The sequence below is a fragment of the Carettochelys insculpta genome, chromosome 23 (assembly GCF_033958435.1).
Source record: "Carettochelys insculpta isolate YL-2023 chromosome 23, ASM3395843v1, whole genome shotgun sequence".
NCBI lineage: Eukaryota > Metazoa > Chordata > Testudines > Carettochelyidae > Carettochelys > Carettochelys insculpta.
Window position 1 is genome coordinate 2357328 of NC_134159.1, and position 25398 is coordinate 2382725.

The 25398-nt window shown below is 43.4% G+C and overlaps 1 protein-coding gene across 3 annotated transcripts; it reads left to right on the plus strand.

Moving 5' to 3' along the window:
- Nucleotides 1-6072: 6072 nt before the first annotated feature.
- Nucleotides 6073-24388, plus strand: YBX1 (Y-box binding protein 1). Of its 3 annotated transcripts, none has more exons than XM_075018074.1 (8): nucleotides 6073-6374; nucleotides 6738-6801; nucleotides 15321-15354; nucleotides 20007-20096; nucleotides 20333-20635; nucleotides 21737-21819; nucleotides 21918-22183; nucleotides 24011-24388. In XM_075018074.1, exons 1-7 carry the CDS (start codon nucleotides 6218-6220, stop codon nucleotides 22150-22152), a joined length of 966 nt encoding a protein of 321 aa, XP_074874175.1. In that variant the 5' UTR covers nucleotides 6073-6217; the 3' UTR covers nucleotides 22153-22183; nucleotides 24011-24388. The 3 variants fall into 3 exon arrangements, with proteins under 3 accessions (XP_074874175.1, XP_074874172.1, XP_074874174.1); XM_075018071.1 differs by having other exon boundaries at nucleotides 6082-6374; nucleotides 21906-22183; XM_075018073.1 differs by having other exon boundaries at nucleotides 6082-6374; nucleotides 21906-22183; nucleotides 24016-24388.
- The last annotated feature ends 1010 nt before the right edge of the window (nucleotides 24389-25398 follow it).

The following is a 25398-nucleotide window of genomic DNA, read 5'->3' on the forward strand; positions in this document are numbered from 1 at the left end:
GTTAGGATACAAACTGGTGAGTGCAAGAATGATGGTAGTGAGATCTGAAGCAAAACCAGTCAACATCTCAGACATGCAGGTGTATGCACGCACATCAGACAGCACGGAGGAAGAGATCGAGCTATTCTATAAAGACTTGTCAAAGACACTGGAGAAATGTGTTCATCATCGGAGGAGATTGGAATGCAATGGTCAGAACAGATAATGAAGACTGGGAGATAGTCATGAGAAGGTTTGGATATGGAGAAAGAAGTGAACGAAGCGAGAAATTACTAGAGTTTACTATGGAGAACAAGAGGGTGATCTCCAACATGAGATTCCAACAAAAGGACTGTACAAAGTGGACATGGCAATTGAATGATGAGAAGTCCAAGAACATGATTGACATGATCTCGATAAGAAGATGGGTACCATCAGTACAGCAGAGATGAGCTTTCCCAGGAGCGGATACAGGTTCAGACCACAGTTTAGTGATCTCAAACATCAGCATAAAACTCAAGAGAAAGTTTAAGAAAAGAAGAGACATGGCAAGCGTAGGCGAGGAAGAAATAGGGAATGCACACAGCATGGCACTCAAAGAGAACATTAGGAATGCAAGCACAGACAAAGACCTAGAAAAGAGAGTCAAAGGGATAGCCACGGTGATAAAAGAGGTAACTGAGCAGACTGTTCTGGAATAAGATCAACAAGAAGTGGATTATGTAGGAGACGCTGAAGTTGGTCCAAGAGAAAAGAGCATTGAAAATCAAAGGGGATGTTTCTGAGAGGGCGGAGCAGCAATATAAAATGAAATGTAATGAGGAAAGGAAAATGGCTAGAACTGATCAGATGAAATGGTTAGAGGACCAGTGTGAAGATATAGAGGTATTAAGGTGAGTGTAAGACAAGGGAGGTGTATAGGATGATCAGGAATATTAATAAGGAGTGTCACCCAAAGCAGATAGTGATCAAAGACAAGATTGATGAGGTGCTCATGAACAAGGAGATTATGCACTGATCTGTACAAAGCACAGTTGGACCCAAGTTTCTCAGAGGGATTGACTGAAGAACTGAAAGAGATACCTCCGCTGAGCATCGAGAGCAAGACCAATATTTCAAAGGAGGAAGTAGAAAGAGCAGTGAAACAACTAAGGAACAATAAAAGCCCTGGAAATGATAAAATCACTGGAGAGATGATCAAATATGGCAGAGAAAATATGATTCAGGAAATACACTGACTATGTAATATAGCATGGAAAGAAGGGAAGGCACCTTAAGGAATGGACAAGATCCTTGCTCATAACAATACAAAAGAAGGCAGTGCATTGGAATGCAAGAGCTACAGAACGATTGCCCTAACGAGTCATCTAGGCAAGGTGCTGATGATGATACTGACGGAGAGGCTGAGATCACAGATAGAAGAACATCTAGTGGATGAGCAAGTGGGATTCAGGAAAATAGAAGTACCATACAGCAGATATTGGTACTAAGATTGATAGCAGAGAAAGCTCAACGAAAGAACAAGAATGTCTACAATTGCTTTGTCAATTTTCAGAAGGCATTTGACAGTATAGATCAGAAAGTGACTTGGTCAGTGTTGGAGTCACATGGCGTGGATAGCAGACTGATACAGTTGTTGCAGGATATCAACGACTGTGCTGAGGCAGAAGTGAGAATGTGTGGAGAGATGGGAAGTTGGTTTGAAATGAGTAGAGGTACGAGACCAGGAGATCTGATATCACTGAGTATCTTCCTCACACACCTAGAGAGAGAGATGGACAATATTCAGGAAGTGGTACAAGGGATATCTGTGCATGGGATGAGAATCAACAACTAGGGGTTTGCACATTATATAGTTATAATTGCAGAAGACGAAGAGAAGCTAGCGAGAATGGTGGAGGTGCTAAACAAGGAAGGGAAGTGGTATGGACTGATTAGGAACATCGATAAACAAAAACAGTGGTATCTGGAATAAGAAGGAAGATCAGTGTAGATGGGATCAAACCAGAGAACGCAGAGAAGTTCACATATCTGGGAAGCAACACAACATATGATCTAGACTGTAAGAAAGAAATAGTGACTAGAATAGCAAAAGCAAGAGCGAGTTTGAAGGTGGTGGATAAGATCTGAAAAAGCAAAGTGATTCGCTTAGGAACAAAGCTGAGCATCTTGAAAACGTGTGTATTCAGCAGTATGTTGTATGAATGTAAGACATGGGTGACTACAAAAAATTCGAAGAGAAGGATATTGGCATTCAAGAGGAGTTGTTATAGAAAGATCCTGAAAATAGGATGGATGCAGAAGATCACCAATGAGGAATTATATAGGTAGATACAGCTGAAAAAGAACCTACTGCAGAAGATTATACGTCAGAAGTTACAGCTATTCAGGCATATCTGCAGAATAAACAACAAATGAAAAATCAAGACCCTGGTATTCGGTATAATGAATGGTTCAAATAGGAGAGGCAGAGCCCACAGAGAATGGGTAGATGATATAGTAGATTGGTGCAGAGCTAGTCTGCAGAAACTAAGCCACTCCACACTGGACAGGGAAAGATGGAAGGAAATATTGAGGGAGGCATCGCTGAGCCCATGGTTGTTGGTTGGTTGTGCTAGTCATGCAGCTGAGCCTGCCTGACTGCCCTCTGGGGCACCCCACCACTTAGTCCCCTGGGCCAGAAACTCTGGTCTCCCTCAGCAGAGAAACACTGATACTGACGTAGCTCAGTTCAGGGAAGGCTCAGCTATAAGGATGTTAACAGCACCTAGGAATGCAGCCCCCAAAGAGGATTTAAAACCCCAAATAAATGAATCTCCTCTGTATAAAAATTTTTACACAGAGATAGGTTATAAAATCAACCTCTTTTATCACTGAAAGGCTACGTCTACACATGCCCCAGACTTCAAAATGGCCACACAAATGGCCATTTCGAAGTTTACTAATGAAGCGCTGAAATGCATATTCAGCACTTCATTAGCATGCGGGCGGCCACAGCACTTCGAAATTGACGCGCCTCGCCGCCGCACGGCTCGTCCAGACGGGGCTCCTTTTCGAAAGGACCGCGCCTACTTTGAAGTCCCCTTATTCCTATGAGTTGATGGAAATAAGGGGACTTCGAAGTAGGCAGGGTCCTTTCGAAAAGGAGCCCTGTCTGGACGAGACGCGCGGCGGCAAGGCACATCAATTTCGAAGTGTCGCGGCCGCCTGCATGCTAATGAAGCGCTGAATATGCATTTCAGCGCTTCATTAGTAAATTTCGAAATGGCCATTTGCGTGGCCATTTTGAAGTTTGCGGCACATGTAGACACGGCCAAAGAGAGATATGCACAGAGGTTGCTCACCTTTCCCCTACGTCCCATAACAATTATTTATGCTGGGCTTGATAATAAACAAACTCTTTTATTGAGAATAAAAAGTAGGATTTAAGTGATTGAATGTGAAAGCAGACAGGTTTAATTAAATTACTAAAAGAAAATAAACAAACCATGCCAGCTAATCCTAATCTGCTAAGAAATATGCACATTTTTATCCTAACAGTTATTCTACTTATCTTTTTCAGAAGCTTGCTGGGTTGCTATCCTGGGCCCAACCTTCCCCCTGTTCAATCTTAGATATTTCCAGGAAGCATCTTGGATAGTAAGTTATGGCAGGGGGTAGGGAGGTGTCTTTTGACATCTGGCCACTTCTCTATCATTTGATTTCCCCACTTTATATTCTTTTTGCTCCAGGTGGAAATTCTTTGTGTTCAGTTCAAACTTTTCCTCACTTTGAGTGGAAAAGTACCAGTTCCAAAATGAGTTCCAGGATTAGGTGGCCTGGCTACATGTTTTTGTAGGACAATCACAGTTTGGGCTTCCAGGAAAAACTAAACCATTCACTGGTCATTGACTTGATCACTCAGACATTAAGTTCCTAAAGTATCATTAAAGGCTTTTACTAGAATTACTGGACTAATAAAACAGGTTTCCACTTTATATTTCTAACTTCAAATACAAGAGAGATTCAAGCACACAAACAGGATATACAGTGTCAGTGGATTACAACACTGAAAATAATATCTGATAGGATGTACTTCACTTAAAGCAGGCGTGTCCAACCCGCGGCCCACGGGCCGCATGCGGCCCTGGCCAGCTAGTAATGCAGCCCCACAAGATCATAAACTTTTAACATCATTATGTGATTTATATACATTAACTATATTATATATTTTATATGCAGCCCAAGACAATTCCTCTTCACTCAATGTGGCCCAGGCAAGCCAAAAGGTTGGACACCCATGACTTAAAGCATCTTTGAGTGATCCATATTCATAAGCCAATTTTCATTAAGTGGGTTATGGGGGTCAAAATACAAGGTACAAAGCAACTTCCATCTCCTAGTTAGATGTATGTTATCCTACAGTATGTGTGTGTGTCTGGGCGGGGGGTGTTTCTTGGTGCTGAGTTGGAAGGCACCGTATGGTCAGAGATATATTTGTAGGGGATAGTTAGGTACATACCTCTTGCCATATCCCAGCTAGAGGCCCAGCGCAGACAGAGACCCAATGTTCTCCCTTTAGGGTGACCACATGTATGTTTTTCAACATTGTTAAATGTCAGGCTGTCAGTGCTGCAGAGCCAAGGCAGGCTAGTCCCCACCTGTCCTGGGACACCACGCTGTGCATCAGAAGCAGCCATCAGATCTGGCTCCTAAGTGTGGGGGCCCCGATACCCTTGCTTTGAGCACTGGCTCCACACTCCCATTGGCTGGTTCCAGCCAATAGGAGCTGATAGGCATTGATAAGTAAGATAGCGAAGAGCAGTGTGTGCCTGCTTGGAGTCTCCTGTCCACCTCCCCTTCCATCTAGGAGTTGGACCTGCTGGCTGATTTCAGGGCACAGCACAGAACCAGAACAGGCTGGCAAGCTGCCTCAGTGTCACTGACTGGGAGCTGTCCAAGGTAAGGCCAAGGCTCAATCTTCTGGCTGAAACAAACTGCACCTCCCCTCCCACCCCAAACACCTCACCCCCCAACTGTCCCACAGAGCCTACACCCATTCCAGAGCCCTGTGCACCACAATCCTCTGCCCTCTAGCTCCCCAACCCAGAGCCTCCTCCTGTATGCCAGAGCCTGCTCACCTCCCATGCTCTAACAACCTGCCTCAAACTGCAGTCCCCTCCTCCATTCTAAATTCTTTTGTCCCACCCCACAGCCTGTAGCTCCCTCCTGCAACCTAACTCCCTAAAATCCTGAACACTTCAGCCTGCACCCTGGCCAGAGGCCTTTCTCCTGCCCACACCCAACCTGCCCCCGAGCCCCTCAGCCTCGGTGCCACCACAGAGCCTGCACATCCATTTAGAGCCTCTCCAGACCCGGCCCAGTGACAGTGAGTTAGGATGGAAGAGAGTGAACCTCGCAGAGAGGCGTGCAGGGATACGGCCGGCAGAAGGGGCGAGGCCAGGACGGTGGGGTTGGTGCCAACAGGAAGTTGGCAACTCCATCTGCTAGCTAGAAGCCAGGCCCCTCTCCAACGACTGGCTCGGGTGCGGGGAAGCAAAGAGAGGAGGCGCCCCCAGCGTTGTCTCTGCAGGGCCCCGGAGGGTGAGGGCCGGGCAGCCGCAGTCTGAGCTGAGCACGTGCCCGAGGTAACCGCACAAGTTCAACCGAGGCCACGTGCTACAGCCCGAGCCTTACCGCTCCGCCCATGCTACGCTAGTGAGGAACGTACCGCCCCGTCCTCCCGGAGGCGGGATCAAGCAGTGTGCTGCACCAATCATGCTCCAAAAGGGAGGAGTAACGAAACGAGCAAAAAAAAACACCCGGCAGCCGTGGTTCATTCAGCCAATGGGTGAGCGCGTCATATGATGGATAGATTCGGCGACTAATAAGCGTTAGCAAGTGCGTGTCAGGGTAAGTACTCCTAATATCTAAGAGCATTCTACGAGGGACAGGCGCCTCGGCCAATGGGTGTGAAAGAGATCATGAGGGCGGATTTCTCAAAGCCAATGGGCTTGCATATTGCTTGAAGGGCAACCTCCTTAGCCAGTGAATGAGCGAGTGGGCGGTGCGTGCTGGGTGGCTAGCCGGTGCGGGCCGCCATTGTGGTCAGTTCGATCGGTATCGGGAGCGGAGAGCGGAGCCCAGCGAGCCCGGAGCAGGGAGCAGCCCCCCCACGGCCGGCCCCAGTCACCATCACACCGCGGGAGGCGGCGCAACAGCTAGTCACCACCACCGTCCGCACCGAACAGCCGCCGCCATGAGCAGCGAGGCCGAGACCCAGCCGCCCGCCGCCCCTCTCCCCGCGGCGGCCCCCACCGCCCCCGCCGAGTCCAAACCCAACGGCGGCACAGGCAACGGTGGCAGCGGCCTGACCTCGGCGGCGCCCCCCGCCGGCGGGGACAAGAAGGTCATCGGTGAGGCGGGCTGGGGCTGAGGGAGAAAGGGAGGGGTCTGTGGGCGTCATCCCTCCTCCCCCGCAAGAAGGCGCGAGACCCCTTCCTGGTGCGCGCGCAGTGGCCGTTAGGCCCCGCGCGCCGCTTCAGCCGTTGGCCCCCGCGTGTGACGGATGGGGGCGGGGCTGGCGCGGAGACACTCAAAATGTCCGCCACGCGGGGCCTTTGTGTGGAGCCCGCTTAGCCACGTGCCTTCCCGGGACCCCCGCGCGCGGCGCGGCCTGTCTGCTGGGCGCGGCCGTGCCGAGCCTATTTCGGGGGCAGCGGGAGAGCCGGGGCTCGGCGGGGCGAAGCGTCACGTGGCTGTCACGGTTTTTTTTTCAGCAACGAAGGTTTTGGGAACAGTAAAATGGTTCAACGTAAGGAACGGCTACGGTTTCATCAACAGGTGAGGAGGGAGGTGCCGGGCCATGTGCTCGCTGCCCGGGGGCGGGGCGGTGACTCCGGCAACGCGTGACGGATCCTGCCTAGCTGAGCAGGCCTCATCTGACGTCTCGTAGCGGCTTTCGGATGAGTGGCTTGGTGCGGAGGTCACTAGCCTGGGGAACAGACTGAGGACGGGTTGGTGGATTTAATAGCTGCTGCAGGATTTCCCCAGAAAATCTTTCCCACCCGGCACTACTCACACTAGGTTGTTTCTTTCAAATCGTTCTTGCCTGAGTTTTCAACCAGACTAGATGAGTTCACTCCTAGTAACTAACCTTGTGCCCTCCTTACTTCTCCCCAGAACAGTAGGCTGTCCTTATAGCTTTTCTTCCTTCCTCGTGTTGCCAGAGCCTTGTCTGACAATCACAATGGTATTTTCAAGTAACCCTTGGACTCAATGTTATCGCATCAGTAGCACCTTTACAGGTGTTTGGGGATTGTGAGGTGTGTGGCTGAAATGTGACCTGAGCACTCTGTCCTATTGAGCTTTTTACGGAAGTAGTAATGGTTGCTAATGTAGACATAGCCGGTTTGTGTTCCAGATTCATTTTTGCACTGTTTAATAATAAACTGGTTTACTCAGTCAAAACAAACCAACAATCATGTAGCACTTAAGGACTAACTAATTAATTAGTTTATTAGGTGATGAATATTCTCTTGGGATAGACCCACTTTTTCAGATCAATAAACTGATTTACTCAGTCTTTACTGGTTTACTCAGTGTTAGAGGTAGGTTGATTTTTCATAAAGCGTTTAAATGTATAGCCAACTGCACTGGTTCATGACATCTGTTAATATTTGTTTTGAGTCTAAGCTGTGTTTAAATGCACAGAAGTGATAAGCCTTAGTAGCAGCCTTGGGTTATGTATTCATATTTCCATTAGTATTTTCAAAAGTTATTTGACTACAAGCAATAATAATTTAATACTGAATTGTTTCATTTTTAATTACTGTGCTCAGAAATATCACTTACCGAATATACTCTGGTCAATGCTAACTGAATTGCAAAGGCCACACTTACTGATTGGCCTGGTCAATAGTTTTAAATTCAAAAGTTCAAATTGAATGTACAAAGTTAGATCATTTTTAATTTAAATAACTTCTAAACCTGGTAAATGTTGCAAGAAGTTAGAAATTTTTTCTGTTTTGTAATTTAACTTTGTGTAATTTACAACACTTCATTTAAACTCCATTTTCAGTGTTTGTGCTGTCAGCAAGGGCGACTGAGAATTCCCTTACAAACAAAATACTGCATTAAATGAAAAAAATTGCTTAAGTAGTTTTCTGAATGAATTTTAAAAGGACGGGCTGTTTTCTAAAGTATTCTGTCAGAAAATGAACTACTTAGAGTTTTTCAAAAATTTAAAGTGTCTCTTAAATTTTGGAATATATTAATACAGCAATGTTTGTTAATCCTTGTGATGGAATCTCTAGCTGTGACTCAGCAGAGGTGCTTAAGTGCTGGTTGCATTTTAATAAGATGTAAAGTTCCCTTACAGCTCAATTCTGGAAGTTTGCTGCATGTAACACTTCACTGAAGTCAGTGGGTGTTTTGCAGTGTCCTTATTTTCCTTTTTCTCCATCTGTTCATTGTTCCAAAAAGGGGTATAGTAGAATCTAAATTATTTGCACAGATGAGAATATCTGAACCCCTTACCCAAGTGGGTTAATGTGAAATAACACAATAAGCAATTACTAATTAAAGCAGCTGGCTTTCTTGTACAAACAAGATGCTTTTTTTATTCTAGTGAACTAAAGCGTGCACACTCCCAATTTTTGCACTATTTTTTTTATAATAGGAGATGTAGGAACTAGTATCGACAAAAACGAGAAGTCCTGTGGCACCTTATAAAGTTTTTTTTTTTAAGGAGCATAAGCTTTTGTGGACACTTTCCTCTGCAATCTTTACTACGTGCATCTGATGAAGTGGGTCTTTGCCTACAAAAGCTGATGCTCCAAAAATCTGTTAGTCTGTAAGGTGCTACAGGACTTCTTGTTTCTATGGATACAAACTAACATGGTTATCCTTCTGAGATCGTGTCTACACTACAGCAATATTTTGAAAAGTTCTTCTGGAAGCTCTCTTCCAAAACAAAAAACAAAAAAAAAAACCTTTTTGATCCCTTCTTTGGATAGATTGCGGCCACACAGTTCTCACTCTTTTGAAAGAACGGGTGAGGGGTCAGAAAACCTGTGCCATGAGGACTACTTTTTTTTTTTTTTAAAAGAGTCCCCTGTAATGTCTGTGTGTGTGTGTGGTTTTTTTGTTTTTTTTTTTGTAAATGAATCATTCAGAAAAAGGCACTCTTCTTCATCTGGGAGAGGAGGAGGGCTGTTGGGGGAAAAAATGCTGCATTCTTCCAATTTCAGATCAAAAGAGCACATTCTGTGTGGGGACACTCCATGTGCCCTTTTGAAAAAGAGCCTGCTGTTCTAAAAGAACTGCTAGTGTAGACACAGCCTGAGTATTCACGAAGCAAACTACTTTGAATTCCTTATTTATCCAGGAGGATGCAAGTATAGACTCTGATGTGCTCATTCATAAAGTTGTCTGGATTATGTGGAAGGTCTACAAGACTATATTGAATTATTTTTGAACATGTATAATTCAGGGTTCCCTCTAAGCTGTGTGGCTGTGCAGCTGCCCAATAAGCCCTGCTCAGGCACTGGTAGATACCATGGCTGGGGGAAAGGTGCCTGCTGTGAGCTGAGTAGATGTACCTCTGGCTGATGCAGGGAGCTGCTCATGTGGACCCAACAGCAGGGCTAGAGTCCCTAAACCCCTTATGTTTTGGGTGAGGTGGAAAGGAGGTGGCTCCATGCACTGCTGTTTTCCCTGCCCTACTCTAGAGATGAGACCGCTGCAAAGTTCTGTCCCCACGCTACTTTTGCATTAAAGTCTTTGCTCTGGGAATCCCAACCAAGAGGAGCTATGGGAAGTGGGGCCTACAAGTGAGTGCAGGTCACACTTAGCCACTTGTTCTCCACACCAAATGGTGTTTGCTCCAGATAAGCACCTTGCTCCCCCTCCACCACATGTTCCAGCATTGAGCCTAGTCTTGCACCCTAATTTTCTCACAGACCATGTACCCAAAACAGAGCCCTAGCCCTGAACCTGTAGCATCACCCTAGCGCGTTCCTCAACCCCATACTCCAACTATGAGCCCCCTTCTCAACCATAACTCCTGCCCAGACCACCTCACCAGCCTTCTACTCTAAGTGCACTCCACACCCCTTGATGACAGCTTGGAGAGGCCCCCTCCTTCACCTCAAATGCCCCAGCTCTACCCCAGGGCCTGCACACTCTAGACAGGACCCTCATTCATGCCCTCCTCCACTCTGAACTCCTCCACCCCAACCAACGATTGTCCCATGTGTGGAATGAATTTTCTTATGTGCTCAGTGTTCAAAGTATTAACTAATGATCAGTTTTTCAGTCTGGAGGCTGATAGTTTAATGAGCAACTAGTGCATGATCACATGTTTCCAGGACAGGAAGATGAAAGCTGCAGAAATGTCATGATATTCCCCAACCATTAGGGCAAGGTTGTGATTTTTGCGGTGTCTCATATACTGTAGGAAAAAGTTTCATAAAAGAGTTTTGAGGAAGCCTGTTGCTTATACTTGATTGCAGATTTGTGGTTTTTATAACCAATCATCACATTTTGGTGCAAATACTTCGTTATTGGCAGTATGGCTACCTGTTTAGTCTCATTTTACTTTGAAGTGTCGGTGTGGGGTCTGTGAATCCTGTGAAATATTTTAATGTTAATAAAAAAATAGGTCTTCAGTGACAGATTTGTCCCCATTGCATCAGTGACCAATAATGAAATGGCACTGACAGGGTATTGGATTACATGGTTTGAGGAATGGTAATCCAGAGTGGTACTGCACTTTGAACTTTAGAAATCTTATTTTAAGTTCCTCCTTTATAGTGTTTTTTTTGACCCTGGTTTGCAAACACTTCTGTGCATGCCTGAGGATTGTGGTCCTGTTTTGTCCTTAGTCAGTTGACTTTCAGTTCACTTTGGTCTAACAGGATGAGTTCTAGATCATCTCAAGCTGAATAAGTAACTGTTGAAATATTTTAAAGTTAATTGGCATGTTAATCCTTCCTGAAGTAAGTACCAATGACTTTGGCGGGTGGCTATGGGATTTCAGCACTATGATCCCCCAGAGGCAATGCTTTGAGAAGCCTGTTATCGTAGCAGCTGGGGAGAGATGAGCTTCTGGGATTTCTAGAAAGATCTGGTCCTGGGACCCTGCACAAAGTTTTCATCACTCATATTTTCTTGCCAATAGACATCTTAACAGTTAGAGATGCTTCATGTTTGTAAGGTTTCAGAGGGGTAGTAGCTGTGTTTAATCTGTGGCTTTGTAAATAACAAGCAGTCTTAAAGGTGCTACAGGACTAACAGATTTATTAAGTTAATGTACTTTTTGTGGGGTAAGACCCACTTTAAATTTAGTAAGGTGAACGTGCTTGTGCTTTTCTCCTTCCTGTTGGAGTCTGGTGTGCTATGACTTTCAAGTTCTCTCCCTCCTGAGAAAGTAGTGTTACAATGCAGTGTGCCCGCCCGCTGCATATTCTGCTGTCTTCTTCCATTAACCCCGAAGCTGAGACTTGCTAAGCAGTAGCAGCATGAAACTGTCATATGTCCACAGCATGTGGTTTTCCCCCCACAGGTGCCATATAGTTCTGTGCCCATAGGTAGTGTCAGTATGACATTGGAGGTCAGTGTGATATAGATATTTTTTTACATTATGACAATGAGTGGTCATCAGAGTTAAATTTATTAGGTGCTCTGAAAATACTGAGTGTTTGTTTAATACCACAGTGCCAAAGATAGGTCAGAGCTGACAATGCCCGTCACAGGAAAGATACACTAGAAACTGATAGTGGTCTAGAATTAGATTTCTCCAAGCCAGTGACAAATTGTGCTTGTGTATCAGTATAGGTGCACATTCCAGCCGTTGGCTCACCACTATACAAAGAACTGAGAGATTATTGAAAACCAGATTCATCATATATATTGTGGGGTGGGAGGTACCAATCCCAGAGGATCAGACATTTCACCATTTCAATATATAACTCAGATCTTACTCAAAAATCACTTAGAACCAATCCTTTAGTAACTAATGACTACAGGTAATAAAAAACAGGTGTAAATAGCTAAGGAAATACACTTATAACTGATTTTCATAGATTGCAGATCAGAATCAGTCACAAGCACCTAACTCCGTGAGTTCCTTAAGGCTGGAGCATCCATGTGGGGGGAAAAATGGTGCTGAGCACTGAATGGCAGCCAGTTTTCTTTCCAGTTCTCCCCTAGTGCCTCCCATGTGCTGATGGCTTCTTGCTTTCCCCACAGTGCTTGCCTCCCACTGCAGTCAGCTGTTCTGTGGCATGCAGAAGGCTGTGGAAGGAAAGGGATTAGCAGGGGTCGGGCATGCTCAAGAGAGGCAGTGGAGATGGGTGGGATGAGATGGGGTGGCAGAGCTGGGGCAGTGAGTGAGAATGCCAAGGGACTGGAGGAAGTAGCATCTGTTATAGCCATGGTGTAGCTCCGCTAGCTTGAAAATAGTCTCCGGCTTCTTACAAACAGATTATGGATCATTCAGTTCTTTCTTTTAAGCTTTCTTGTTAGAAATCCAGTCCAGATATATGAAGAAAGTAATGAAGGCAAAGCAGTGATGTTCTAGCTTGCAACTAATGGCCCAGGTGCATGGAAAATTACTTGTCCAATATGATGCTCAGGGTCACATGAGCATGAGAAGTTACTGGTAAAAGATCCCACATCTTTCACATGTACTTACGTTGTTTGCTGAATTATAGGAGGCAGCCGTTGGGAAAGAGAGTATTGAACAGGGTGAATTTTTTTTAATGGCCCATAGTGAGAGTTGATGCCCTTGCCCTAATGTACACTTACTGAGGGAAGTGAGGTGGGGGGAAGGTACCCTGGTACACAACATGCTCAGTACAAACACATAGCTAAGTTACTATTACGATTACTATTTTTGTTTCTTTGTGCCTTTATATATTGAGTGTGTTCTGGTATGGCTGTGATCCGAAGAAGTGGGTCTGTCCCACGAAAGCTCATCGCATAATAAATTATTTTGTTAGTCTTTAAAGTGCTACTGGACTGCTTTTTTGTTTTGATAGCTAAAATTCCTAACTTTAGCTACAAAGATGATCCATGCATATAAACAGGGTTACATTTAGCAAATCAAATTTTTCTGAGGCCTTACATGGTATATTCTGTGTTTGACTTAATGGAGGTGCTGCATAATATTGATACATTAGCGTACACCTTGTTATATTCCTTCCAGCGCATTTATTTTCAGTTCTAGATGAAGTCACATGAGATGTATTAAGACTAGCCCTTCTTCCAGTGACTTTGCTTTTAGAACAGCCTATGAACTGGCTTTATTGCAGTATTTGTTCAGCTCTAAATGAAGCAACTCCTTCCCACAGAATATTGGTTTGACAGGTTTTTGCAGATATATTGACTTAATTGTACTGATCAGCTCTTCCCCTTATTTTGAACCACTTTAGATTCCGTCTGAAACTCCTCCCAAGTTTTCTGAAGTGCCGTACGCCCCTGTGTAGGGAGAGGCTTTGACTAGAGTGGTGTTTCCCAAATGGTATTCTGCAGAACCTTGGAGTTCCGCAAAGTGAAAATAAGGGTACAGTGAGAAAATTGCTTTGCAGTGCCTTGCCCTGCTGCTGCTGAAACAATGGAACTAAATTTAATTGGTTTAACAGCTGGCAGGGCAGCAGAGGTTCCAGGTGTTAAACCAACTGAATTTAATTACATTATTTCAGCTGCAGCAGGGTGGGGGGAGGGGTACAGAAAGCCCCTCTTTCACCCCGCCAGTGGAACCCCTCCACAGCAGCCTTCCTTCCGTTGGGTGCATGTGGCCACCTGATGTAGGCTTTCCAGCCAGTGCCACAGGGCTGGTTTGTGGCTGAGGCAGCTTAAGCCTGGGGAAGGGGTGAGGGTTTGGGCCTGAGAGGGATTAAGCCTGGGGGTGGTGGCGTGGGTTGGGGGCTTTGAAGGGTTAGGCCTGGGGGTGGGGGAGTAGGTTTCTGGAATGGGGAGGGTAAAGCTTGGGGGTAAGGGGGTGGGTTTGGGACTCAAAAGGGTTGGGGGGGGCGGCTGAGAGGGGCTAAGGTGTGGGGATGGGTTTTGGGCTTAGAGGAGTTAAGCCTGGAGCTGGGGAATGGGTTTGTGGGATGGGGTAGTAGAGCCTGAAAATGTGGGGCAGTTTGGGGGTTGAGGTGGGTAGAACCTGGAAATGGGGTACTGCAAAATTCTTAAAAGGGTTTAAGACCCAATAAATGGGAAACACTAGACTAGAACTATAATTCACTGTTAATAAAAACTAATGAAATCAATGGAGGGTGGAGTGGCATATGCAAAACTAAACTAAGTTGAATGCCTAGTGAGCCTTTTCTACATTAATACTACCTATTCATTTTGCACCATACCAAATGGCTTATGGATTTTTCTGTGCGACATATGTCCACAGCATGCTGTATATTCAGGTCTCCTTGAAAGACAGTATTGATGTAACCTGTGAGAGAGCTAGTGGACAGTGAAAATCATGAAAGATTGGGAATACTGATAAATTCAATTACTTTTTATTTTTTTAAAAGGTAAACCTCTATTAAGGTGACAAGATCAGTCACCATCTTCTTTCCACTATTTTTTGAGGCTTGTGAGCTTGTTGGAAAGAGCACGAAAATCTTCAGAAAGTCACTGGACATTGGAAGTACTACTAGAAATAACTGATTTGAACCATTATCATACTTAAAATTCCCCTCCACTTCTCCTGCATCCCCTGTGGACCTGAGAGAGGAGAAAAATGTAGCTGTTAGACCTCTAGTGAACTATGAGGTGGCGAGAAAGGAAGTACAGGGAAAAATTGTGAGCGCTTACATATGACGGAATGGTAGGGGAGATAAGCTTTGTGTGAAAGGCCATGAGGTATAGGGAGCAATGTGTACACTCCCAGTGTAAAGGGAAGAGAAGTAATATTTTGACTCTGAGGCTATACTATCAGGTATTTTAAAGCACCCTCTTACTATGTCTTCTATAATACTTCATTTTTTCAAAAATCTTTAAGGGGACTTTTATCAGTTAATCTGCTTCTCCCTGCCTAACCTGATGAATTACTGCTGTCAAACACTCAAACCACATATTCCTTGTCAACTGTTTTGTTACTGAATATTGAAGTGGGGTGGGTGTTTAAAATATGACACTTGGGTTGATATCTTTTTAGTTTGAATGCTAGAATGCAGTTAGCGGAGCAGTTGGAGAGGGAGGAGTATCACATACTGATGCTGATAGCCAGTGTGGTCCTTGGCAATACTTCAGAATTAGCATTTTGGCTCCTAGCCAAATGTTAGTGAATCTAAAATGTGTGTTCATTTTGTTACACACCTTTCTGAATCTCTGAATTTTATTTTGTGTTGTAGGAATGACACCAAGGAAGATGTGTTCGTACACCAGGTGAGCTATCTGCAGTACCACCTGCACAAAAATACCTCTGTTAGAACTAAAACTTACTATGCTAACTTGCCACAGTGTACTAGTTGAGCGTTCGCTTAAGGAAGGTGGAGCATATTAGATGCTGTGTTCTCTTGAAGATATCTTGGTTCTCCAAAGTCTTCTGCTATAACGCTGTGGATTTTTATTACATTAGTACCAAGCAGTACATTCGTATAGTTGAAGTTCCAAAACAGTTTCCATTGTTACTTATATTTTTCATGCTGTGACAGTTTCATGTTTACATGTTATACTTAACTTGAAAATTACATTGTATGACAATGTGTAGTTTAATCTAACTTTTTTTCTGAGAATTTTCAGAATAGGCATTAAGTAACCATGGGATAAGAAGTAAAATTCTGTGATAGGTTAGAAACTAAGGGTCCAACCAGGTCTGAAACATTAGCCACTATCGCTACATTATTCTGAATCTATATTTATTGTTCAAGTCAAATAGCCCCACTCAGCCTGCTAAATAGCCACATGTGGCTAGCATGTTGGACATCATGGCTATGAGGTAATAAAAGGCAAATCCATAGCATGGAAAGAAGAAAATAGTTGGTAGAATATGAACAGAACACACCATCAAATTTAGCTGTCATGTTTAACTTTGGAACTTGCTGCTGCAAGGTATGAGTGAAAGCTTAGTGGGATTTAAAGACTACTTTCAGGAATGAGTGCTTGCACTTCCATCTCAAAAGTTTTAGTCAAATATGGACTTTAATCCCTCACGGCATAAGCAATTCATACCTGTTTAAATATTAACTTACCCAAAGGGCGAGGTGTTCTATAATGAACAAGCATGCGAGTTCACACCTTTCTATGAATGTGGTGGTAGGTCATCAGAAGAATCTATACAAAAGGGATGGGCGGTCTGGTGCATTATGATACTTTATGCACGCAAGAACACTTCAGTTTACTTATGCAATTTAGAGTTTATTTGCTATTTTGTGTGGCCAGTTAGCCAGAATAAAATGCAGTGATGCTTGTGAATATTATAGGCATCAGAAGTATCCATCCTGTTTAAGTATAGATTGCACCTCTCTAATCTGGAACTTTTATCTGGCAATGTCTAATCTGGCATGAGTTTAATTTGTGGAACAGCCATTTATAGGAATGGCCAAGTTTCGTGCAGTCCCATGAAGTTTGTTTACAGCCACCAGGCCTGGCTCTGTGTTCTGTGTTTAGCTGTAATTTACCTCTAAATGTCCAATAAGCAGTGGAAGTGCTGGTAATGTTGCTAGACAAGATTCATAGAACAATAGAGCTGCTCCCATTGTCGAGCAGATTCTCATCTGGCACCTTCAGGACCTGATGGGTGCCAGATAGAGAGGTTCAACCTGTAATTTCAGAAAGTGTATTGTGATGCTTCTATTTTTTTAAATTAACTAGTAAGTTTTGGTCAGTTTGAGTATGGCCTGAAATCTTCCAAATGAATATTAGTATTCTTTTTGCAACCATCTCCAGCAAGGGCAAGTGGGAAGGCCCAAGGGCAACAATACTAGACTGCTAGTACTCAAGAAAATAGTAAAACTTAAGCAAATTGCAAGGAAATGGGCAAAATAAACCAAAAATAAACCTTAATCAATGTCAATCTCTAATTACTTCTAACTAGATAGTAGAGAAAAAATGGGGTTCATATTTCCTTACCTTGCAGAGATATGAAACATAGATATGTTAAAGATCATGAGGCACTTTTAGCTGGATTTTACCTCCATGATTTTATCTAGTTCTTCACAACCTCCTCTGGCAAGGATTTCTACGGGCCTACTACATGCTGTGTGAAGAAAAACATTTTTGTTAGCTTTAAACTTTCTACCCATTTCATTTGGTGACCCCAGTTCAGATTTAAAAAAAAAGTCAACACCAGAAAATTTGAGGCATTTCGGTATGTAGGTGCATGGTCTGTTGAAAAGCTGTAGGATTATTTCTGTAGTGTTGCAAGTTTAGGCAGCCTAATCTTTATTTTAAAATATTACTCGGAAATACAGGATTGAGCCCTTCTTTAGCCAGGGTGTAAACTAAACTTTTTAAGCACGATTGCAATATTGTTGTGCCTACAAGTGACTTAAGAGGCAAATACTGCTTCATCTTTAGGGTACCTTAAAGTTGGCACTGAAATTGGATCAGGCAATTAAGTTTTTCTCATGTAGTTGTCCTTTTGTTTGTAGCATTCACCATGTGGTTTTATATTCGCTTATTTAAACCTTCTTATCTAGTTTGTAGTAGAATAAACTCTGCTGTGGAAACTTCACTGTCTATTGCGAATTCTCAGCTGCAATAAAGTGTTTAGAATTCATATTCCAACAACTATTTTCAAACTGATGGACACTTAAATAGCTGTGCAAATAACTGGCCTGACCTTAAAAGTGATGAGTTCTAGTTCCAGTGACTTCAGGGGGAGTTTCATGTGCACGGTGCCTCTTGTGGGGACAATAGGCCACTGATCTAAATATGCTTTTTTTGTAAATAGTCTGTTTTGTGGGGAACAGTGCAGTACTATGGAATCCTAAATACACATTCCAAGGGTAAAGCAAACTTTTTTTCTTACATAGATCAAGAAGCATCACAGGAATGTGCAGTTATTGAGAATATTCCTGGCTATGATTTGGTTTTCAGTTTTTGATTGCATTACATTTTGTTTTAAGTTCTTCAGGGTATGGCCTTTAAGTGTAACAAAGCTTGCTGGAAATCCTGCTTCCTGTTTTGATTGTACTGGGGATAAACAAGCTATTTGCTGCACCAGTTGTAATCACATTGTGACTCGGGAACCACATTTGCAACCATCGTTAATCAAAAGAGCCACATGACTACTGTATGCCCTGTGCAGCATTTCTCCAAACACGCAGAATATTATTTAATGTAGCTATAAATAGAATCTAGTACTTTCAAATTTTCAACACACTGAAAACTAAATTTACCTATGTCAATGCTCCTTCCCCACTGGCACTCAGAGTGCAGAAAGTGGGGGTCTGCAAAACTTAAAATCCCTCTTGCCTATACACAGGCTTTACTTGAAAATTTCCCAAGGTCACAGATAGGCTGCCACCACCCAGGTAAAACAAAAGTCCACTTAACCCAGGAAGATCCATCTGGGATTATCTTCACAGGAGCACCATAAGCTCTTAACCCTCCCTCCAGAGAGAGCTCAGACACAAAAAACTAATTTAATAGATGACCTTTTGGTCTAAGACAAACTCTCAGGACACAGGATTAGATCAGTTGATTAAAAACAGTGATTTATTCACCAAACAAGAGAAAAGAGATCATGGGTTGCACACAGAGATCAAAATATTTCCCTGGGAGCCAGTTTAAAAGTTACAGGGGGAAGTCAATCTCAAGTCGAACAAAACAAACAAAAAACAGCAAAGAACAAAAGAGTGGCAAGCAAACAGCAGTAGCCAGTTCAACCAAATTCAAAATAACCATAACCTGATCACATCTAACTATACATTTCCCTCTTACTTACATTTCTGTGGCTGATCTTGAGATGGCCAGAATATTTGATATTTATTTCATTTGCCTGGGAGACATCTTTTCTCTGCAGACAGAAGCCCTGTATGATACAATTGTTCTCAGTTAAGAAAAGTCACTTCACTCCCATTGGCTCACCTGGGCTCAAGTTACCTCAGGAAGCAATTAACCCCTTCCATACTCATTCATGACAACCTTAACTCATTTATTGCATGCTGCAGATGAAGCATGAGGCTCATGTCTTCTATTAACACCTTAGTTTTGATGCACAACCAACAGCTCAGGAGAAAAAGCACTCTTTGTGAAGATGCCGTGGTTTGCCATGCTTTGTTGCTGCTAACCAAGCATTTCACATAAGACTAGCAGCCAGATGGATTCAGCAAAGAGCTCCGACACACATTTGGAGCAAATCCCTTCCCTTCCCTCGGGTGCTTCGTCGAGGGGTTAGAATGCAACCCAACCCATGGAGATGCAACAAAGTGCTACCAGTTGCTGAGGTTTTTTATAAATTACCATGCTCATGATATTTTCTGTTGGTCTTAGTAGGCAGATTAAGCACTAAGTATAGCCCGTCTTTCCTGAGCTGTTACGGAAGGTGGGGGAACAGGAGACTCCCTCACTCGTAGAGCACTGCAAACCTACCGTTTGCAGTATGCTGGCAGGGAGCCTTAAAGAGCTGCAGGTGATGCCTCAGAGCTGCATGTGGCTTGCAAGCTGCAGACTGATTATCTCTACTGTACTTAAATTTGCATACTTAAAAGAATGTACAGGAATCCTCATAAGCTAGTGTCAATGACTTGTGGTGTTTGTCTTGTAGATCAGCCTCCAAGTAATTTAAGTACTCATTGCATCATTTGAAGGTACACTGGTTTGTTGCCACTGTGTGTGAATTTACATGCTACTTGTGGCAGTTTTGGGCTAGCACTTTTTATTAAATTTCATAGGGGAAAATGTGTAGCATATGTCTGTTGAAACTTCGTTTATGTGCTCATATTGCTGCATTTTTAGTTCAAGAAAATGCATTCTCCCAAGGAAAACAGAATGTTCAGGTATATCCATAATCTAAGAAGTCTTTTGATAAATTGTAAGCAATCTCTGTATGATGCAATTCTAAATCTCATTCTGGAATATTCTATTACAAGACCGCCATAAAGAAGAATAACCCCAGGAAGTACCTTCGCAGTGTAGGTGATGGAGAGACTGTGGAGTTTGATGTGGTAGAAGGTGAAAAGGTGAGCATATTCTCTAATGGTAAGTCTGAGAGAAACTGATTTGCAGTTTGGGCTGATGTTTGGTCGCTTCTTCTAGTAGATGGGTATTGTGACATACCAAGGAGTTTATATTTTTTCTTGCTTTACAGTGCATCTCTGCTCAGTGAATTCTGATTTACTGACATTTGTAGTCTCATGACATAACTGACATTTTTTTGCTTGTGATCATTATTTAATGTTGTTACACTGTTTTTAAGGGTGCAGAGGCAGCTAATGTTACAGGTCCTGGTGGCGTTCCAGTACAAGGCAGTAAATACGCAGCAGACCGTAACCATTATAGACGGTATCCACGTCGTAGGGGTCCTCCACGCAACTACCAGCAAAATTACCAGAACAGCGAGAGTGGGGAAAAGAATGAGGGATCAGACAGCATGCCAGACGGACAAGGCCAACAGCGCCGTCCCTACCGCAGGCGGCGGTACCCACCTTACTATATGCGTCGACCCTATGGGCGTCGACCACAATATTCCAACCCTCCTGTGCAGGGAGAGATAGTAGAGGTAATTTTTGCCTAGCATTTAATATTGTACTGTTTTACTTACAATGATTGGGGGAGGTAGGGAGTTCCCGCTGCCTACATATAGAGTGTTAAGTTTCCTTTCTTTAGCTTTAGCAATACAATGAGCTAAACATAGAAGTCTTGTTTGTTAGACGCAGTTCAAAAATGCTGTAATTTACATATGAAATGTGAGTCAGTTATTTTTCAGGTTTTTAAATTAAAGGTAACTATCGAAACAATGTGTGCCCCAGGATAAGCATATAACTTATGAGGAAAGGTTGAGGGAATTGGGAGTGTTTAGTCTGCAGAAGAGAAGACTGAGGGGGGACTTGATAACAGCCTTCAGCTTATTGGAGAGAGGCTGTTCGCAGTGGTCAGGATGGCAGAACATGGAACAGTGGTCTCAAGTTGCAGTTGGAAAGGTCCAGGTTGAACATTAGGAAAAACTTTTTCACTAGGAGGGTGGTGAAGCATTGGAATGGTCTACCCAAGGAAGTAGTGGAGCCTCCATCCCTGGAGGCGTTTAAGTCTCAGCTCGACAAAGCACTGGCTGGGCTGATCTGATGGGTTTGGCCCTGCTTAGAGCAGGGGACAGGACTCAATGGCTTTTTTAGGTCTCTTCCGGCTCTATTGTTCTATGATTCTGTGACTTCTTTGGAGCTTACCAGATAGTTTGCTCTTACCCAGCAAAGATTGTGTGCCTGACTTCTGGTTGATTGGTTTAAGTCACTTAGTTCAGGGGTTCTCAGCTCACTTTTTGCCCCTCCACCTGCTTCCCTGTGCCATAGCTGGCTTTCTGCATACAGTAGCCAGGGCTGGAAAGTAACAAGCAGGGCAGTTGCCTCTGGCCCATGCCACAGAGGTTCCCTCAAAGCTAAGTTGCTCAGGCTTTGGTTTTAGCCCTGCATATCTGGGCTCAGATCTCCAGGCTTCAGCTCCACATGACTGGGGCTTCATCTTTCTGTCTTTGGCCCCCAGCAAGTCTTTACTCTGGCCGTAGTTGGAGGATCCCCCTGAAGCCTTCTTACAGTCCAGCATGAGGTCTCTTGGTTTTGGGTTGCACTTGTAGCTGGCTAAATTGTCTTGATGTACATTATTTCAGGGTGCTGACAACCAGGGTGCAGGAGAACAAGGCAGACCAGTCAGACAGAATATGTATCGGGGGTACAGACCACGATTTCGCAGGTATGCTGCAGTTCAGCTTGTCGTGTTGTGAAATTTTGTGACTGTGCTAGAACACAATGGTCAGATGTTGCATCCTTAAAGCCTAGCTTGATTTTCAGGGGTCCTCCTCGTCAAAGACAGCCTAGGGAGGAAGGAAATGAAGAAGATAAAGAGAACCAAGGGGATGAGACCCAAGGTCAGCAGCCACCTCAACGTCGGTACCGTCGTAACTTCAACTACCGACGCAGACGCCCAGAGAACCCTAAACCACAAGATGGCAAAGAGACAAAGGCAGCCGAACCACCAGCTGAGAACACGTCCGCTCCCGAGGCTGAGCAGGGCGGGGCTGAGTAAATGCCGGCTTACCATCTCTACCATCATCCGGGTGGGTATTTTGATTTTCTTTTAAGGATATTATACTGTAATAATGTCTTTTTTTGCACATTTCTTGTTATTAAATTGGATGTAATGAAAATGGACACATTGGGCAGTATGATTTGAGTAGCTTGCAGGGTCAAGTTCTGTGAACAGTACACCTATAAATTAGTTGGGGCCTTAGCTGCAGAAGGTTTCTAGATGGGACTTTAGTCTTGTACTGAACAGGCCAGTTCTTGGATATGTTCAGTGCTTTAGTCTGGTGATGGATGTTGAGCTTGTCTATGCTGCAAATAGGAATCGCTGCTGGAGTGGTTGTAGTGTGAACAAGATCTTAGATACACCTACCTTATAACTATATGAAACAAATATTGAAATAACATCTACACAGAAAAGCAGCATTGTTTGCAAATCCTATGAAAGACAATTTTGGCTCCGGCCACTTTTCCTCAGCCGAGCCCCATTTTTGATTGACTTTTGGTAGACTTATGTACACATAGATGAATGGAATGAAGTTGGGCTTATTTTGTGTTTTAGGTGCTCAACTGAAAAATTAATTTCACCTGGCTTGATATAGTCACTTTCAGATGGTCTGGCTGAAATGTTTCCCACAAGGTCACATTAAGTATTAATGTACTGACTTGAGGAAGATGTTTTTAATGGGATATTGCATGTGTATTAGTCCTCAACTGGAGGAGAGAATAGCAGTACATTAAGCTTATATATAACACCAGATGGAGGAGTTCCTAAAAGCAACTAGGATCGAGGCATAACCCAGGGTGCTAGGGAGATGTGGACAGATTTAAGATTCACTTTGGATAAAGGACTACTGCTAGCGAATGAAACAAAGTCTTGCAACGTGGTATGCCAACAAAAAGCCAATGTCTTGTTTGGCAGCGTGTGCAGAAGCACCACATCAAAAAGCAGGGAGGCAACAAGTATTGTTTGGTGTTGCTGTCCTTGTAGTAATGCATTCACTTTAGGCTTTTGTTTTGTCAGAAGAATGTTTTTACTGACCATGAGAAGTTAAAAATGAACATTGGAATATAGCTGTTATTTAGTAACTAAAAGTTATGGGAATAGGCTCATATCTAGGACAGTCACTGTTCCTGACTTTTGTTTTCCTGACTCCCAACACCTGCTTTTCTGTGTTTGTCTGTCATCTGTTCTTTCCACTGTTTCCTCTGCTGCACCAACCTTTAGTTGCCATCCTGTGAACTTCCATTCATCATTCTGTTGACAAAAATTACAGTGAAATAGTGTAGACCAGTGGTCCCCAGGTTTTTAAAATCACGTTCCCCGTTGCCCCCATAATGTAATTTAATTGCACTCCCCTGGGAACTGTGCTTGGATGCTGGGGGTGGAAGTGGGGCTGTGCTCAGGGTTTGGATAGAGCTGCATCTGGGGTGGATAGGTCTGATTGGGGTTCCCTCCCTGCCTGTCACCTCTGGAGTGACCCTGTGAGCCACACTATGCCCTATCTGAATGCTTCTTTGTTCCCTTTAGGGAGCACTCCCCCAGTTTGGGGACCATTGATATAGGCACTAGTTAGTCATTAGTCTGTAAAGTATTAATGCTCCAGAAGAGATAACAGGAAGTGCAGGAGTTTGTGCATGGGTTACTGTTTGAGGTCCTGTGATTCACAGAGGCAAGACTGAGAGTCTGGTGTTCATGTTATCAATATTGTAATATCAAGATTGGGGAAAATTGTTAAGTGAACACATTTGTGCACTTTTCATAAGTGTTCCAGGAATCCATGCTAAATTAATACTGTAAATGGTTTTAGCACCAGAAACACAAGCCTGCAACACATCTGACATTTTTTCCTTTTTTCCAGTTTAGTCATCAAAGAAGAAAAGAATATGAAATATAAAGAGAAGAATATGAAATTCCAGCAATAAGAAATGAACAAAAGAATTGGAACTGAAGACCTTAAGTGCTTGCTTTTTGCTGTTGACCAGATAACTAGACTATCTGCATTATCTATGCAGCATGGGATTTTTATTATTTTTACCTAAGAAGTCTCCTTTTGGGAACGACAAACACGTTTTTTAAAGGCCTGTTTTTTCTCAATACACCTTTAAAGGTTTTTAAATTGTTTCATATCTGGTCAAGTTGAGATTTTTAAGAACCTCATTTTTAATTTGTATGAAATGTACACCTGATTTTTTCAAGTCAAATTGCAAGCATCTGTTAATAAAGGTCTTAAAGAATTGCTGTGCCTTTGCTTGTCTTAAGCTCTGTTTTTCCCATACTGAAAGTTTAAGGTGGAACCTGTAATGTTAATGTAAGCTGCTTGTATCTGCTTCTTTTAAAATACTTAAAAAGGGCTTTGGATGTACAAGATAGTATTTAGGGTGTTAGTCAACTGTTGTCATTTTGGATTACTAGGTGGTCAGGTCTGTTCAAAAGCACCTTCAACTCTTGTCCAGGTGAGTACATCTTTGCATCCAAAGTCTAAACAAGTATTTTAGGCATTCTGTAGCCAACCACTTGACTGTTTTTCTTCCCTTCTGTCTACCCAGCTGCAACCTGCCCCACTGCAGTCTATCTACCACTATCATTTCTCCAGTTTTTCCATAAGTGAAGTTAACTTGATTACCAGTGTAGGTTTCTGCGTTCAGAAGTTCGTAGCAGCCATGGCAGGGAGTTGTGAAAGCTTCCTGCTTTCTGGCATATGGAATGGTGGGTGTGCTGCTTGAGCATATTGATTGGAAAGTACTTCTTTAAATCTGTGAAGTTGCAGGTGAGGTTCAGGCAAGTAAAGATCCTTGGAATAGTTCATTCAGTATTTCCCAGCCTTTAGTGACTCCATGTAGTCTGTATCCATCTTCTCTGTCAAGAGTGCAAACCAGGGTACAGCCTTGAACCACTGAAGCCTGATGGACCACCTCATATTCTGCATCTGTAGAGGAACACAGCTGCTGTAAACATCCAAGTTACCTTAGACCTGCCCTTATTCCAAAAGATACTTCTCAGTAGGTAGTTTCCATGAATGGTGTGTAGCGAGGAAGAAATTGAGCCAGTGTTGCTAGCAGCAGTATAAAGGGGTAGAGGGGAAGCTATCTTGGGCAAGACTAGAATGTGTATTAGTTTCAGAATATAACAGTTTACATTTTTTTTAGAAGTTTAGTTTCCTGCTGTAGGATTTGGGTTCATTGTATCCTGAAGTATATGGAGTCCTGATTGTATCCAGTAGCCTACTGTGCAAAATGTCCCTTTTTG

What these genes read in the sequence shown, in the direction of transcription:
- YBX1 (XM_075018071.1), top strand. Translation starts at nt 6,218, where the DNA reads ATGAGCAGCGAGGCCGAGACCCAGCCGCCCGCCGCCCCTCTCCCCGCG. An exon ending in CGGGGACAAGAAGGTCATCG is followed by an intron (nt 6,375 to 6,737) that starts GTGAGGCGGGCT and finishes TTTTTTTTTCAG; the next exon opens with CAACGAAGGTTTTGGGAACA. An exon ending in GGCTACGGTTTCATCAACAG is followed by an intron (nt 6,802 to 15,320) that starts GTGAGGAGGGAG and finishes TTTGTGTTGTAG; the next exon opens with GAATGACACCAAGGAAGATG.